The following is a 17365-nucleotide window of genomic DNA, read 5'->3' on the forward strand; positions in this document are numbered from 1 at the left end:
ACAGAGCTTTTCACTTGTAGGTAACGAGAACAAATCAAGCATAGGTTCATAACATTTAGAAATCGTCAAACAGCTGTTGGCTGGCCTGTGTGAAATGCATTGGCTGGCTTTAGCCCGATGCCAAGCAGTTAGATGTCTGTATTTTGAAATGCAGGCGCAGGCGGATAGCACTGCCCATGGAGGATGAATGGGCAGTGCTGAACTTTGTCAGGCCTGTTGCCCGGTGAGTGGTTTGAGGGAGGTCTGTCGTGTCATGTTCCTGCAGAGCAGTAGAAATTAAGAGACTTCTGCTCAGCACTGCTCATAATAATTCAACAACATTAACTAGGTGCTGTTGGGGCTGCTTGGAAAAGGGTGGTAATAGTAATAAAAATATTCTTACTGGGGAAATAATTCTGGTTTTTTGATTATGTAACACCACTGAAAAGCATTCATTGATTCTGCAGTCCAAGACTATAAAATATAAAACACAGAAATAGCTATGTAAGTCTTCCTGTGGTTTCAAGGTATGACGAATTTTTGAGTCGCGTCAAGACTGAGACCATCTCCCAAATGTTGCTGCTCAGACCCCACGTTTTTGCCAGTTGCTTTGTACAGATACAAGATTCTGCTGGATCAAGCGAGTGACAGAATCAGGGTTCAAGGACTTGTGTTTAAGAGAGGATAACGAACTGTGATTACTGCCAATTTAGAGAAATAGGCATGCAGTGAATCCCTCTCAAATGTGTATGAATGTGTATGCCTTGCTGTGCTTGGAGCCACATGGCATTCCAGTTCTATCAGATCAATCAAGTGGATGACTATTTGTTCCTCAGTGGCTCTGTTCTAGGATCACACTTGTGCTAATGTTGTTTCTTACCTTTTTTTTTCTTTTCTTTTCTTCTCTTTCCTTAATTCAGATCAGAAGCCAAAAAGACTAAAGTTAAAAAGAAGACCAACAATCCACATTTTGATGAAGTGTTTTATTTTGAGGTTGGTATTTCAAAGGAACGGGTGATAAGCTGAAATACTATACTGTAGATAGTTGGCACAGCATCCTGCTCCATGTTGTGCCAGCTGTCATCTTTGAAGACTGGGGAAAGAAGCACTGAGGATCAGACTAGCCGTCTGCTGAGGGAACAGTATATTGCTTCAGCTCAGGTGCTCTGCAGGAAAAGCTTCAAGGTGGGCACTTCTGAGCAGCAGGCTTTTATACTCCATCGTGACTCACCCCCCAGAATAGTATTGAAAAAGGACAGTTAAAAATGGGATTAAAAAAAAATATTTTTTTTTTTAGCCTGTGGTTTTATAGCTGCTCCACCATCTTTCCCAGTCAATGGGAGGAAGGTTATCTCCTAGGATTATTGAGAGCTATAGAGGAAATATACACTTAAACTGCATGTTCTGGCTGTATACCAGTCTTCTGCAATACCAGTGCCTTTCCTCCAAGTGGGTGAAACTTCTACAGCTTTATTTAATACAGAGCATTTTCAGCAAGTCCAGCTAAGAAAAAGTGTAACTTTTATGAAAGTGCTTATTTTGTTTCTTTCTGGCAAGAGTAGCTGTAATTGTGGTGTGTCCATACATATATATGCATGTGTTTATAATTTGGATACCTCTTGAAACTTCTCATTCTGTCTTCTAAAGTATGTGTATCTTTCTCTTTTCGTTTTCTCTTTGACATCTCAGTCCCAGTCTATGCTTAACTGTTCTATTTCAGTAGATACCTCAAGAACGTATCTGGCATAACGAAGTTGGTGAAAAGCCAGAGTAGTACAATGCAGTTGGCATATCATTGAAAAGCCCTTTCTGCCCATACAGCTTGCATCATTCAGGTTACATTTGCATTAGAAATTGTTGCTGGCATAGGGTGGGATGGCACCTAGGGATGTGGTTTCTCAATCAGTTCAAGGGTACAGGCAGCCACATCAGGAAGGAGAGCTGGGGAGAGAGGAGCCATACGAGTGCTGTTGCACTGTGCAGATCTGAAGTACACATATCACTCTTGGCAGTGCCAGTGGGGGGCTTATTGCTGTCTTCTCCCTCCTACAAACGACCATCTTTGCCTAGAAGCTGACAGTACCGACTGTCAGTTGGTCATACCAGCAGAAACACGTTTTGCTGATGTAATGTATTTGGATTTGAGGAACAGATATAGCAAGTTCTATATTGGCAGGAGCACTTTCTCGCTGCCTAAAGGGATGGAAGCCCTGAGGCTTGGCCAGGATAGCTAGCTAAGGTAACCTTTCCTCTGCTAACCCAACAGGTCTCTTCATAGAGTGTAAATTCCCTGCAGACTTAACTTTAGCTAGCAGTGAGCCTTTGTGCCTGCTTGCCTGGCTCCATCAGACTCTCTGGAGGTGCTTCATGGGCATGGTTGGTGGGGGAGAAATCCGATGGTAGTGAGTGCTGAAACTGCACTTAAGTGTCATTGTGTTTAGTCAGGGCTGCCCAGGATTTCAGTCCATCACCTGGCCCAGAGCTGCAGCCTTTGACAGTGACACAAGAGCGATGTTATATGTAAATAAACTAAAATGGGCTTCCTTATTCTTAACATAGGCAGTTCTGGAGGCGTCTGTCAGTGAGAGTTTTTTAATGAGAATGTAATCTAGAAATTCAGACTAAACCATGAAGCTTCACCTACCTGATTCCTCAGCCTTCTGTGTGCTGCAGAAACAGTGAACATTTGGTATTTAAATACTGAATTTGGCAGGTGGTGCCATATTTGGAGAGGAAGGAGAGAAACGGAAAGCATCTTCCAGCTGGAGTTGTGGAGGGGGCTTAGCTTGCCTTTATGCTGAGAGCTGAGTTGCATACAAGTATCAGCAGAAGCAAAACCTGAACTCAAGCCCATGCCCCAGTTGTTCTGCTAACTCAGAGCAAAATGTTTTCTGTATGGGTAAGAGCAGAACTTGGGAAATGTCTGAATCAGCCAAAACTCTGAAACATAAACATACCCTTACAGAACCATTGTAGATTTATGGCATTTTGAAAGTAGTTAGTACGTATCAGGCTAAATGTCTCTAAGGAACAAGGTTCAGTAGAACTGCTAAGTCTGTGAAATACATTCACTAATGAGACATGGGCAGACCTGTGGCTGGTGCATGCTAATGGAGTGCTCTGATTGCTGTGGAGCTGCACAGATTCATGCTGTTGACAGCGGTGTCACTTACTGCTTCCAAACAGCTTCATCAGCTTTCCTGCAGTCTGTGAGCACAGCGATTGGCCATGCCTCCAAGGAAGAAGCTGATCTATAAAAAGCAGTGAATGGGTCCTCTCCTTTCTACAACCAAAAAATCACACAGATTCAATTTTCTGGGTGGAGAATAGCTTAATATTGGTTTGGGAAATCTAAGGGCTTATTTAAGGGGTGCTATGAGTGAAACTTGCACCTGATGGTTAGGAGCCATTTTCTCCACCGCTCCAGCTGCAGTGTGGCAGGGGGGACTCAGAGTTCTATATGCAGCTACAGGAAAATGCCCCTCTTAATGGGAGCCAAAGAAGGTAGTGCTGAGGACCTGTTTGCAAACCTCCATGTGCTGAAAAAACGAGCAGCTGATAAACAGCTTGTCAGCTTTGCCTGAAGAAAGGGACCAGCACAGCAGAGTTGTGCCCTCTTTCTTGTAAAATGGTATGTGGCAACTAGTTCAGCACTATGGGCTAGCAGTTTCATCATCTCCAGTTCCATCCTTGGAATTAATGGACCTTATACATCTATATTTCTAGGAATACTGCTCTTGAGCTGTATCAGTCTGCACACTAAGCAGTCATACAGGTGAACAGAGAGACCTTGTACATGCAGACTCCAGTAAAAGTTCTCCAAAAAGTGCTTACTTAAATGTGCCGTAAGTTACACCTATGCTATAACATTTTTAACAATTCATGTATTAGAGATAATAAAACACTTAAAAGTTTGATTACCTTTTAAAAATTATACCGTTATTTTCACAATGGTAGTAGAAAATGTCATTTGCAGTTATGTAGGATAATTTCTTGAAGCCACAGTGAAGACAGTTGCAAGGGTAGGGGGACAAAATTTCTGCTGAGCTGCTGAAGTTGTAGGCTCTATTTAAATCCTCTGTGCTCTTGGGCTTACAGGTGCTTTTGATTCCATTAATTTAGAGGGTTTGGTCTCCAGTGCTGCTAGTACCTTTTAGTTTTTATGTATCACCTTGGAAATGGTGCCTGCCTCACACATGCACACACAAAAAAGACTCTGTTGAGTGTCCCATGCTGAAGATTCTTTTCTAGTTCCTCTCCACTTGTGCTGCTATATCTTTGCCTCCCTTGCTTGTACCATCTGCAACTGATGTACAATATAAAACCAATAAGTCAAGTTTACAATAAAAGCCAGTTTTTGTGAGTGGCAAGTATTAAGCCACAAGCATATTTAAACCTACAGTAAAGTTCAGCTTCTGTGTGCAACCAGGAGCTGAACCCACACATCATACACACTTGCATTTGATCAGCTCCTGCTGTGGTTTCAGCTGGGTGGGGTAGCCTTTTTCTCAAGTTTCTGACACGCTATACAAAAACACAACCATCAAAGTCTTTTTATTATCATGCCAGAAAAGAAATTTTAAGAAATGTTTGTACCAAACTTTTTTTTGCTGATGCTCTACACTTACAGCTATCTTCCCGTTATTTTCTGCCAGTGCTTTGCTGTTTATCAGTCTTGCAAATATGGTTGGTGAAGTGTGCACCTGGTCCTGTATTCTGATATGCATAACACAGGCTAGCATCTCTTGGACAATCAATCTGCTTGGTATTTTTTGTATGGGCATGATAAATTGACTTCCAGGGATATCAGGACAGGCAGAACTTCCAAATTTTAACTGGACCTACTGTAAAATGTTTTAAAGGGTGGTTTTGGTTTTTTTTTTCCCCTCTTTAGAGTGCCTCAGGGCATGTACAGCTCAGGTTTGTACAGCTGTATTTAAAACCCAATTATTATTTGCCCTTTTATTTCCCTAGATGAATTATGAAAGTGATACTCCTTTCCATGATTTTTTTTTTTGTCAATGTAAAGTCAAAGTACCGTAGCAATATTAAAGACAACCTTTCTCTCCAAAGAAAGCATGGAGTATCTAGTTACTCTTGGATATGACTTTGTAACCACCACTTTTGTATAGTCAGGACTCTGTTTAGTCAACATATTTATTCACATGCATGAATGTTTTCAGAATCAGGACTAAAGTCACTGCTGATTGTAAAAGACTGTGATCTTCCAGAGCATTGTATAAGTAACATCAGAATGATTTTGTATCAGATCAAGTTGTTAAAGTTTTCTCCTTTTTATTAGGTTACAAGACCCAGTAGCTACAACAAGAAATCCCATTTTGATATTGAAGATGTTGATGAAGTTGACAAAATGGAGATTAGGTAATATAAAACACTTTATACTAATAAAGTTGTCTTCCAAAGTTGGTGTAACTTTGTAGTAGACTCCGTTTTTGAAGTTGCAAGCATAGTTTTACTGTTGATAAATCAAGATGAGTCTTTGTCACTGTATCTGTATGTCCGTTTGCCTCCACCATCCTGTAGATCATATCTGAATATGTGTGATGGTTCTCCTCCGAGAGAGATCCTTGTTATTTTCCTTGGTATCCTATATACACTGTGTGTATACTAATGTGTGGTTGTCATTAAGCACAGCCGTTTATGTCTGAGCTCCCCTTTCCTCCCTCGGTTTCCCAAGAGAGCCCAGAAGCTTTGTGATGCTTTCAGTTAGAGTCTGTTTTCTCTTATCACTTCATTTAGCAACCTATATAAGGTCCTTCTTCCCTAAAAGGAAACTCTTGAGCACAGAGTTTCTCTGGGGCAGAAGTCTACCAGACTTTAACCCCTTCTTGCAAGGCTGTGAAATCCATTGCACAGGAAAGAAGCAACTCTGATTTCAAAAACAAAACAACCTAACCCTACCCCCTGCCACCCACTTAGTACTATTTTAAAACCTGCTGAGGCCTGTTAACAGTGTCTGTGGGGACAGGTGAATAGAAAGAGTGGAGAGGAAACAATAGGAGGTGGAAAACCTCAAGGTATCACATGCGTCAACACCATCACATACATTGAAACTCAGAGACTTAGGCCATCTGGTGATCTGGATGCACTGTAGCTGAAAACTGCTGTATCTGCATCAGGTGATGAGAAATTCCCCTCTCCTTTACGCTAGGATTTGGAGGAAGAAAGGTTGAGGGAGAACAATGGCAGGCCCCTTCCTCCCCAGTTATTCCCACTAGAGAGGCAGTGAGCACTTACCTCCCAAAACATTCGCTAGTCCCTTCAGAAGCAAAGTTGGCGTAAGGAAAGGAGGGAAGACCAGGAAGGGAGAACAATACTTACTCCCAGCAAGCAAGACACATCTATATACATGACTAAATGGATGAGGGCTGTTTTAATGTGATGGTCAGCTGCTGGTTCACATAGCCTGCTTGTGTAGTATCACAGCACTACAAGACCATTTTTGGATTTGTGTTTACCATGGCTCTGTGAGACAGGAAAGGGAAACTATTCATATGTGAGAGAGACAAGAGCTGTACTCTGTTTCTCTGAGAACACCTGCATCAGGTAGTACAAAGGTAGCTCATCTAAGGGCAACCCAATTTGTCAGAAAGAGAGTAGAGGCCCAGGTTCAGCACCATGCTGCTTTGGTTGTGTCAGTGTTGCAGCACAGCAAATGACCTAGTCCTAGCACCAAACTATATTTCTGCAAAGCTTTGTGTATAGGTATAGGCAGGTATGAACTAACATGTCCCATATCCCATGGGATGTATGTGATGGAATGGGCGACTGAACAGTGTCTTGAGAGTCCCAGTCTAATCTTTGTAACCATGATGTCCAGCCATGCACTGATTTTAAATGAAAGCTAGGGGTTTCTGGTAGTTTTATGACTCTGGAAGGGGACCCTAGACGTTGGTGGACAGCGGTTACACGTTGCTTAATATTTCAGCTGATTCTTATTTTGTACTACTGGACTTAATGGAATTACATGGTTGTTTTACTTACTAAGTATATTTTCTGGACAAATGACTGTCTGCAGTGATAATGTATGTGGAGCTGAGCTTCAAAAATGGCTTTCATTCCTTAAAACCAACACGTCATAGTGTGGTAAAGATTAAGAGATTGTGAGGAGGCTTACAAAATAGTTGGGGAAAGATTATGCACTTCAATAATAGACAAAAACAGATAAAGTATTAGTCTTGGTTGGGCAAACTTTGCTCAGAGGTTTTGTCCCCTATAGGACAGAGTGTTTTTGTTTCCATCTCAGGTTCCCTTTCCACCCCCGCTCACTTCCTCCAGTCTGTTTAGTCAGTTAGATTGCCCCCATGCTCTCTGGATGGATCATACAATTTATGGGTTTGGGGCTTTGTTTTCTTTTTCTCTCCTGAGAAAATACCATTCCACAGGGTACGAAGGAGACTTAGTCTCTCATGGTTTTTCTCTAAAGCTATGAAAGCTTCTCTTTTTGAGTGGGTGTAGGAAGTTGCAGGCAGGGCATATCAATACTTAGGGACCAGATGTTCTGGTGAAATTCATTGTTTCTCCTCCCCCTCTCCACTGTTTCTTTCTTTCCGTGACTACAGTCTGACCAATTTTAGAATAACACTTGCCATAATTTTGCCTTCTGAAAAAACTTGGGAAACAGTAATCTTTTAGACTCTGAGGTTTGTGTATTATGATTTTTTCAATGCTGTTTATGCTTTGTACTTCAAGTGCACAAAACAGTAATTTCATAATTTGCATGCCTACTTTGCTTACTATGTAGTGTGAGATCTACCTTAAGTTGTTAGTTCCTCTCCTACAGATTCTTTGCACTGATTCTTTTCTGCAAGGGAGAACGCCCTTTGGCTGCATATGTTTGAAAGTGTTATTGCTGGTGGGCATCTTGAAAAAATTTGGATGAACTAGAAACCAGTAGCCTGTAAATACTTGGTAAATTGTAAGTTTGACTGTGTGTAAATAAACTTCTCAAAAGATTCCTCTCCTCCTGAAGCTGCTTTTAGCCGTCTGAATTAGTTATCAAGACAGTAACCAAACAGATATGCAAAAAGGGGAGAGGAGGCTGAATTTTCAGAGAAGTTTTTAACTTTTGGGGTATTCTTGCCCTGCAGTAATACTATTAAAATATCAGAGTTTGAAGAACTTTACCCAGCTGGCATGCAGTGTGAGCTGATGGTATGTCTAGTGTATGAAACTTGATGTGTGAGACACTGTTGAGGGACACAAGGCTCAGAGGATTTAAAAGTGATTTCCTCTGCACTTGTATAAGGTGGGATAAACCTTTAGCAGGACTATCAACATCCAGTCTTTGACAAGCCTACTGTTACTTGCTTGAGACTGGAAGGGTTGTGTAAATATGTCCATAACTGAATGACTTTGCACCTTATCCAAATTAAAGATGCTCTTCTAAAAATCTGCATTATTTGAAAACCTGTATCTTTTCCCACATAACTTTTTCCCCCAAAGTTTAAGGCACATTCAGACTGTCACTTAGCTGCAAAATTCTCAGCTGAGCTTGTTTTAAAATAAAAATGCTTCTCAGAGGAAATCTTAAAATACGTAGAGAAACAACTGCCCTGGTGTTTGAAACCCTTGCTTCAAGGTGGGTATTGTAGCATTTATCTACAAATGCCAGGTTAGACACCAGTACCTACTTTGAATCTCAGTGCAGTTGTTTTACATCCTGATGTTAAAGAGCACGTGAAAGGGAAGGAAGTATCATCTAGAGATACATACCAGCACTTCCCAAACCTGAGAGGCTGAGTGCCAAAAATTGTGTAGGCTTTAGTCAATACACAGAGTGGTCGAACTGTCTTAAGGTTTTGAGTATCTGTACAGAACTAGTTTAGGTGCAACAAATTTGTAAGCTTGACACAGTGAGTCTTCCCAGGAGCAAGAGCAATGAGAAGAACTGTGCAGACATTCAGCCTAACTCCGTAAAGCTCTTGCTTAGCTGCAAGTAATCCCAAATTAGACTGGGACTGACAGTATGGAGTCTTTAAGTATCCGTATGCTTTTTTTTCCCCTGGTGTCCGTTTTACCTGTTTTTTTCTATTACCTGGGATAGCTAAACATCGCACTGAATCTTTGTATCAGTATGGATAGTGGAAACAGTACCAATGAGGGAAAGGTAGTCTAGATGATTTTTTTCACTGATGTTTCATGGAGGTGAATTGCAAGGCTCCAGAAATATAAGGTAAGGCTGTCTCTTTGCTGTTTGGAAACCATTGTTGTACAGTTTCGAGACTAATTCATAGGCTTGAGGGAAAAAAACCAACAAAATTGAAAACAAGGTTGGGATTGTTTGTCTTTACTTTTTTATTTATTAAGAATCTTTTTAAATTATCTGTTTTTATTACAGAGTTGATCTTTGGAATGCCAGTAACTTGAAGTTTGGAGATGAGTTTCTAGGAGAACTGAGACTCCCTTTGAAATTTCTCCGACAGTCTAGTTCTTATGAAGCATGGTATTTGACATTTTTCTTTTGGAGAATAAGTAGAAACATATGTCTGCTGTGAAGACTTAAGAGTAATTACTGCTATGTGATAAAGTTTAGAGGGATTTAATTTATATCTTTTTTTGTAAACAAGCCAAAGTAGTCTTAGCAAATGTAAGAACACGAAGTTTTGATAATGTGATTAGAGATTTCAGTCTGCCTCTGTATTGCATGTGGGAGTTCTAATACATTGGCTCTACGATGTTATTTACTGCAGTTCATCAGCAGTGCTATAGTTTTAGTGTGTGCATTTTTAATCTTATTTACATAAACCTTTATGATCAGAACTTCCCATGTTGCAGTTGGTGCAAAAGAGAGTGGCAAACTTAATTAAAAAGTTTGATGCAGAACTGTCAAGAATTTGATATTTATATAAAGACTGTGTATCTATACATTTTATATAAGTGCATGTATAGCACAAACTTTCTGTCTTATTTTTTGCATATCAGGTATTTCCTGCAGCCCAGGGATAATGGTAACAAGTCATTGAAACCTGATGACCTCGGTTCCTTAAGGTTAAATGTGGTTTACACTGAGGACCATGTTTTTTCCTCAGACTATTACAGTCCACTTAGAGACCTCCTGCTAAAATCTGCAGATGTCGAGGTAATTTGCTTGCACTGCTTTTTGTTTACCTGCAGATCATCCTCACAGGGGTGTCTCTGAACGTTTGTCACTGTCTTGCTGGCAGCATAGTTGTGTAATTACAAGAGACTTCAGCTTCATCCTTTTCTGACCGGAGGGCCTTGTTAAGCTCTGCATATCCCTGGTGCTTGTTTTCAGTCCTTGCAGAAAAGATCTTTATCTGCATGCAGTATGGTGGGTGAAGGCACACCCAGGAACACCAGTGATTTTAACAGCAGCGTATTCTGTGTGGCTTTATAAGTTTACATGTGAAAATGCAAAGTAAACTTCAGTTTGATCAACTGGTTTTCCTTTACTGGAGAGGAACAGATTTACTCGCATAATTAAAAAAACACCAAACCCAAACCAAGAACTAATCCTGAAATGTCAGAGGGTTGGACCATGTCTGCCATTATGTATACTTTTAGCAAGTTGCAACAATGCTTTTATTTTTTCAGTACAAGAACCGGGTTCTATACTTAACTGTGGCTTGAAATTGAGAAGGGTTAGAGTTCTTCACTTGCTTCCCAGGCAACAGTGACATTCAGTGAAAAGACAGCTATTAAAAGGGGGGGGAGGGGAAGAGACTGTACTGTAATAGTTTTTAAATTGCTGCCCTCTTGTGATCAAAACTTACAGCCAACAAAAACTGGAATGTAACAGCCACCCATGTTATGTGCAGGCACGTTTGGGTAACTGGCCACTGCAACTGTTGTGTGGGATTCTGCATTAAGGAGCTAATGGGAAAAGTAAGAAAGGATGCTTGTTCTAGAAAGATCCCTCGAAGTTTTTATTTCTTTCCACTGTTCAGCCTGTTTCAGCATCAGCTGCACACATTTTGGGTGAAGTTTGCAGAGAAAAACAGGAAGCAGCCATACCTCTGGTCCGGCTTTTCTTACACTATGGCAGAATTGTGCCTTTCATAAGTGCTATTGCGAATGCTGAAGTGAAGAGAACTCAGTAAGTACCAAAAATCAAATTGCTATCGAACATACCTACTCTGTGTTGGCTAGTGTTAGGATCCTCCACTCAGTTTCTAGAATTATATGTAATTTGAAAAGAAGCCATTCCTGTTCCTCCCAGCTGAGTGGCAGAGTTCTTTATAAATGCATTCACTGCTCTGAAGATCTGGTGATTTTGATTTTAGGAATTCCCATCATGTTTTGCAAAATCTACTTGCAAGACTATTGCAAGGTCTGAAAGCAGGGATTTTCACTCTTCTCAGTCTTAATTATATCTGATGATAACTGTGAAATCCTGCGTTACCTTCCGCTGTTCATATGAAGTCATTTCAGCTTTATGGTGTGCTAATAAATCATGTAGTGCTGAGTAAAAGTGTTTGTTGAATTTGTTCAAAACAAAAAGCAAGTTTCTTTCTAATCATGAATATTTAAGGCAAGCTGTGTGTCTGTTCTTTCCAATTAGAGGGCTGAGGAGCAAAGATGGGATTGGATCTGGCAGTGGATAGCAGAAAGCAAAATCTTTTTCTGGTCACTGAAAGTCCCTTGTTTGACTTACTGGTGTGCTGACAGTTTAGTAGTGTAAGATCTAGTATTCATACCAGGCAGGTATACAATTTAAAGAACAGGTTTCCACAAGCCTCTTACCTATAGTCATGCTCTTGACTGACAAGAGACAGTTGACCGACAAGAAGAGACAATTAGGAGTCAAGGGGAATGACAGATACTGACTCTAAAGTACCAGCTTCTTCAGTATATCATAAAGTCTTTGTGTGGGTTGGCTTTTTTTGGAGTGTCTGAGGAATAGGGTTTTCCTTCCTGTAGGTAGGTGTATTTTTTCTGTGCTGCAGGCTGGGCCAAACAGCTTGGTTGCTGCAGTATGAGGAAATTTGCTGCTCCCTAGTCAGTCATGTTCCTGCAATAAAACAGCAAAGATGGTGTTTGTTTTCAGGGCTTTCTGGCATTTGTAACAGGCAGTGAGCTTACTTTTTTTATGAAACAAAATTATGAATCCAGCAAAGTAATTCATCAGAGGGATGGAACACCTCTCCTGTGAGGACAGGCTGAGACAGCTGGGCTTGTTCAGCCTGGAGGAGGCTCAGGGGAGACCTTGCAGCCTTCCAGTACTTAAAAGGGGCCTACAGGAAAGATGGGGACAGACTTTTTAGCAGGACCTGTAGCAGTAGGACAAGGGGTAACGATTTTAAACTAGAAGATTGTAAATTTTTACTAGATCTTAGGAAGAAATTTTTCCCAATGGGGGTGGTGAACCACTGGCCCAGGTTGCCCCGAGAGGTGGTAGGTGCCCCATCCCTGGCAACATTCCAGGTCAGGTTGGACGGGGCTCTGAGCAACCTGCTGTAGTTGAAGATGTCCCTGCTCGTGGCAGGGGGGGTTGAACTAGATGACCTTTAAAGGTCCTTTCCAACCCAAACTATTCTATGATTTTATGATCCTGTTATTCACCGCTCGTAAATGGGTACAACTGCAGTAAGCTATGAACAACAGAAAAGACACTGGTGCGCGTAGAAGAACAAGCAAATAACTTCATATCCAAATTTGATCTGCTGTCAGTAGGCACAGATTTTGATCATGTGGGTTGTAGATGAGATCATTGATTATGTACCTATCTGCATAATGTAAATTGCTATACAAGGAATTGCAGGTACAAAATTAATATGAAATTACTTGCACTCTCAAAATGCAAGTAAGATTTTTTAAAAATGTACACATGATAGTGCAGCTAGCTAAAGCTTAATGAATCACAGTGGCCGTATGTCTAGTACAAGAAGAAATCTGTGCAAGTGGCTTTTCAGAAGAATGTGCAAGCCTGCATGGCATCAGCTATCCACACACTTCTCAGGGCAGAACTGGGATCTGCACTGTTTAATGGTCTTATCACACGACAGTGCTGTAAGTCACTTAGAAAAGATGGTTATTTGTTTTCATCTCCCTCACAGCTTACAGTTACTTATTTTGTAGGGGAAGGTAGTAGGTCATGTGTGATGTCCAGTGTTGTTGTGAGACTAAAATCATTGCCTCCTTCTGTTACTCAGATTAATGCTGTTCAGTAGCACGTGAAAACAGGCACATTTTCCCCTGTTTATATTGTAAACCCCTTTTATTTGAGCCTGGGTGTTGCTGTGTGTTTGGATGCTGCACTGAGTACACTGCACTAATACAAAGAAGAGAATCTGTAGTCCCTCTGGACTTTCCGTGAGGACTGTTTTTCTGTTACAACCTGGAAATGCATTAAATGCTACATGACAGCATTTAATGGGAGGCTGGTGTCAAAGGGAGTTTTTGCTTGTGCATTCAAACCCAGATTTCTGTCACCTTTCACTGCTTCTTTTATTTCCATGTATTAGCAATTTATTACAAAGAGACTAAATCACATAAAATTGTTCACTTCCAGAGATCCAAACACCATTTTCAGAGGAAACTCATTAACTTCCAAGTGCATTGACGAGACAATGAAACTGGCAGGCATGCATTATCTGCAAGTTACGCTAAAGCCCATTATAGATGAGGTAAGAGCCATTTAGACTGTTTATTCAATAAAATGTCACTGTAAAAGGCCTTCAGGGACCAGATACTGTTTATTCCCATTTTAAGATGACTTTGTAGGAATAATGCTTAAGAGCCTGTTTCTACATTAAAATCCTGTTAGTTTACCCACAACTGAGTCACCCAATTCAGAAACAATTGGATTGTATTAAAGGAAAAGGAAAGTTTCCATTTATTTAGTTAAATTACTCTGTTTTATAAAATTAACATATTGTTTCTGAGAAATTAATAAAGTAATAACTTAGATGAATAAAGAACATATGCAGCAGAAAGCTGCTGGGAAGCTGTAAGTAATACATTTCATCCAGTGCATATAAAGGAATAAAATTCTTCTTAGATAACTGTGTATGTGATACATGTATTGTAACAATGGTTTATTATCTATCCAGTCCAGAATGGTGGATGTGGGTATTTTAGTGCAGTAATTGGGCCATACTTTTAGACCACAGGCTTCCTTTAAATGATTTGACAGTTTCTTCAGCTGTTGTTTCAGTGTTTCATGAAAAAATGTCATGTTTTTAAAGAATACAGATATACTTTCAAAGCTGACTGTTTGGCAAAATAGGACTTTTCTTGAACAGCTGTGCTTGAGAGAGTCTTAGTGAACAATTCTTCATTTCAGTTGAAGGGTAGAACAAACTAATGCTACTTCTTGGAAAAAAATTAAAGATCACAGGTAATTTACCTTTGATGCTTTGTCAAAAGAAAAAATGCAATTTTTAAAGTTGGCTTTTGCTTTTTACCCCAACAACTAACAGATTATGCTTTTTACAAAACTTCTTCTGCTTGAAGATAAGCTAATGTATTAATTGTTCACTATATTACTATTTTTTTTTTCTAGATCTGCCAGGTCCATAAACCTTGTGAAATTGATCCTGTGAAATTAAAAGATGGTGAAAACTTGGAAAATAACAGGGTATGCATTAGATTTTTAAGATACAATCTCTTTTTACACTGTCAAGTTTAACTGAGGTCCTCAGATATTTGATGTTGCAACTAATTTTGTCATTCATTAGAATACATCGGAAGCTTTCTTAACACCACAAGCTGTTATAATTATTTTACAATGGCTTTACATTTTGCTATAAATACAATATCTGTAGAATGTTAATTACTTCTCCTTCCACCCTTGAGCACAAGGATAGCAGCCTGTGGCTCTACTGATGATGTAGAAAATGGTGCTATGAAAAGAAACGACATGCCATGCAGCCATATCACTTGATGTTTGTTTTTGATAGGAATAATATTCTTACTTTTGTAGTTGAATATGTGCATTTACCAAGGAGAGTATCATTGAGTGTGAGATTATTTTGCAGGTATATAATGTTCAAAGTGAAAATATTTTAATGATGCCATTATTAATAAAACCAGGAACAGAACCACTTTCCACAGCAGAAAGTGTTACTAATTTTGTCATAATCATTGCATTTTTTAGGAAAATCTGAGGCAATATGTTGATCGCATTTTTACTGTAATTACAAAATCTGGTGTAAGCTGCCCTACAGTGATGTGCGATATTTTCTTTTCACTAAGAGAATCGGCTGCCAAACGTTTCCAAGGTGAGTTTCTATGTATCGTTTTCTTTTACATTACTGATAGCTTTTAAATGTAGGTGTAGTTTAGCAGTCTGCATGTTCCGTGATGGATTTAGTAATTGAACAGCAGCTTATCCAAAATATCATTTGGAGTGTGTATTAATGCTGGTTTTTACTTGATTAATCATTCCACAAAGAACATGATTTTTAATGATTGTATGCATTTTCTTTAAACATCTTTCAAAGGAAAACAGCATTTAAAAAGAGCATTATGATGCTATGTATTTATGTTTTCAATATTTGCAAAGTATGCTCAGTTTTCAAATAGTCAGGTTTTTGTAATGGCTCATTTTGCAGACACCATGCAGCTGAATTATTTTCTGTTCATATGTCAATCTCTAGTAAAGGCCAATCTATAAATTGTTGGAGTCATTGCAAGCTTATTGCCCTCGAAGGCCCATGTACTGCAAAGGTTTTATGGTTGTCAAGAGAGAATTCTTTCTGCTCCCTCCTAGTTGGTTTGGCTCTGTGAGAATAAGCGGGCAATACAAAACTGGAATTGAGCAAAACAACCAACCTATGTATTTTCATAAAGGGAAGCCGATTACAATAAGGAAGTTTTAGAGTAATACGAGTTCATCTTTTAAACAGTCACTGCACAGTAGAGCAGCTCAAGCAGAAAGACATTGAATGTGCTGTTATGCTCTTTATTTTATGTATAAATAAATAAATTGTATTTTCTGTAATTACCAACTGGAATAGATACATTAGGAGTCTGTACAACACTTTTGCTCGGGGCTATAACTAGATAACTGAGAGTTGGCCTCTGTACTGAACATGTCATAAACTATATAAGTTCCTCATCATACTTTAGTTGCATAGATGGGGTAGCAGATGTTTGTATGAAATTGCCTGTGTGGTGGAAAAGTGAATGGTCTTCTCCTTGTGACCTGTGTCCTGAACTCGCTTCTTTTTAAAAGGTTGTCATTGACATTTCCTTGGTTTATGCTAGCCGATTTCTGGTGCCAAATCCTCTATCATCAGTTAATCCTGTAACTCACAAATATATACATTTCCAACACATGCTTGAGTTAGCTTTCTGAAGGCATTCTGATAATTTCAGAAGGTTTTTAAGGAAGGATTATTGAAATGCTGAGTAGAGGTCCTTTTTTTTTTTTTAATAGGTGACCTAGATGTGAGATATACAGCTGTCAGCAGCTTTATTTTCCTGAGATTCTTTGCTCCTGCCATTCTTTCTCCAAACCTCTTTCAGCTTACACCACACCATCCAGTAAGTACTATATCAATTTGTTCTAGCTACATACATGGTTCTGTCACCATAGTCTATCAAGATTCTTTCTTCAGTTCTTTTAATAGCCTCTAGGAGAAGTACTTTTGTTAGTTCAAAGATCCACTGTGTCTGTCTTGGATATGAAGCCTATGTTGAATGACTGTGTGTGAAGAACTTGGGAGGGTTATGGGAGGAGCAGTGAAATTTAAGGACAAACAAGGTATATGGTCTAAGATAGAAATCTTTGGTTTTGTTCTGCAAGTGATTGCCTTTGGTTCTCTGAAGAGCAATAGGGTAGCTATGAAGCATGATGGCTTAAGAGTCAAAAGCCTTTAAAAAAAGCAACTTTTTTCCTGTAGTGCTTTATTGGGTCTTTTCTAATTTTATGTTACCTTTCTGCAAGTGAAATAACAAAGAAGAAATGTAGTTTACCTCTATCCCATATTTTAAATGCCTAGTCCGTATAATATTGTTCTCTTTCCTAGGATCCTCAGACTTCTCGAACTTTGACACTTATCTCTAAAACCATTCAAACGCTAGGCAGCCTATCAAAATCTAAATCTGTAAGTATGCCATTTTCATTTAAAGGCTTGATTTAGGGAAGTGATTTTCCTTTTTTTAATTTTTTTTTAATCTTTTATCACTTATTGTAATTAAGCCTTTAAAATGGTTGAGTTGCGCTAGACTTATGCAAAACTGTTTATGTTCGTTTTGATTATAAGCCTCTCACACTCACAGGAAAACTAAACCTGTCTTAATCTGAACTAGATTTCAGTAGAGCAAAATTTTGTGACCAACCTAGAAGTTTGTTCCAGGGGCTTTTCATTCCTTCCTTCTGGAAGAAAGGTAGTGATCAGGAAAACCCATGAAGTTCTCTGCTTGCCTCCGGTTCACGATAGCAGGTCTACAGGGC

At 39.4% G+C, this 17365-nt stretch overlaps 1 protein-coding gene across 1 annotated transcript in view; it reads left to right on the plus strand.

Moving 5' to 3' along the window:
• LOC104622644 (ras GTPase-activating protein 3-like) overlaps nt 1–17051 on the plus strand; it is a gene marked incomplete at its 5' end in the record, with an annotated part of 19000 nt that extends 1949 nt beyond the window's left edge. The window contains 10 exons of the mRNA XM_010289489.1: nt 900–972; nt 5282–5361; nt 9341–9445; nt 9925–10081; nt 10911–11059; nt 13475–13589; nt 14468–14542; nt 15062–15185; nt 16346–16452; nt 16938–17051. Of these exons, the coding sequence (XP_010287791.1) occupies nt 900–972; nt 5282–5361; nt 9341–9445; nt 9925–10081; nt 10911–11059; nt 13475–13589; nt 14468–14542; nt 15062–15185; nt 16346–16452; nt 16938–17051 (1099 nt within the window). The remainder of the gene's footprint in view (nt 1–899; nt 973–5281; nt 5362–9340; nt 9446–9924; nt 10082–10910; nt 11060–13474; nt 13590–14467; nt 14543–15061; nt 15186–16345; nt 16453–16937) is intronic.
• Between the last annotated feature and the right edge of the window lie 314 nt (nt 17052–17365).

This window comes from Phaethon lepturus, unplaced genomic scaffold (assembly GCF_000687285.1).
Source record: "Phaethon lepturus isolate BGI_N335 unplaced genomic scaffold, ASM68728v1 scaffold11656, whole genome shotgun sequence".
In the NCBI taxonomy this organism is placed as follows: Eukaryota; Metazoa; Chordata; class Aves; order Phaethontiformes; family Phaethontidae; genus Phaethon; species Phaethon lepturus.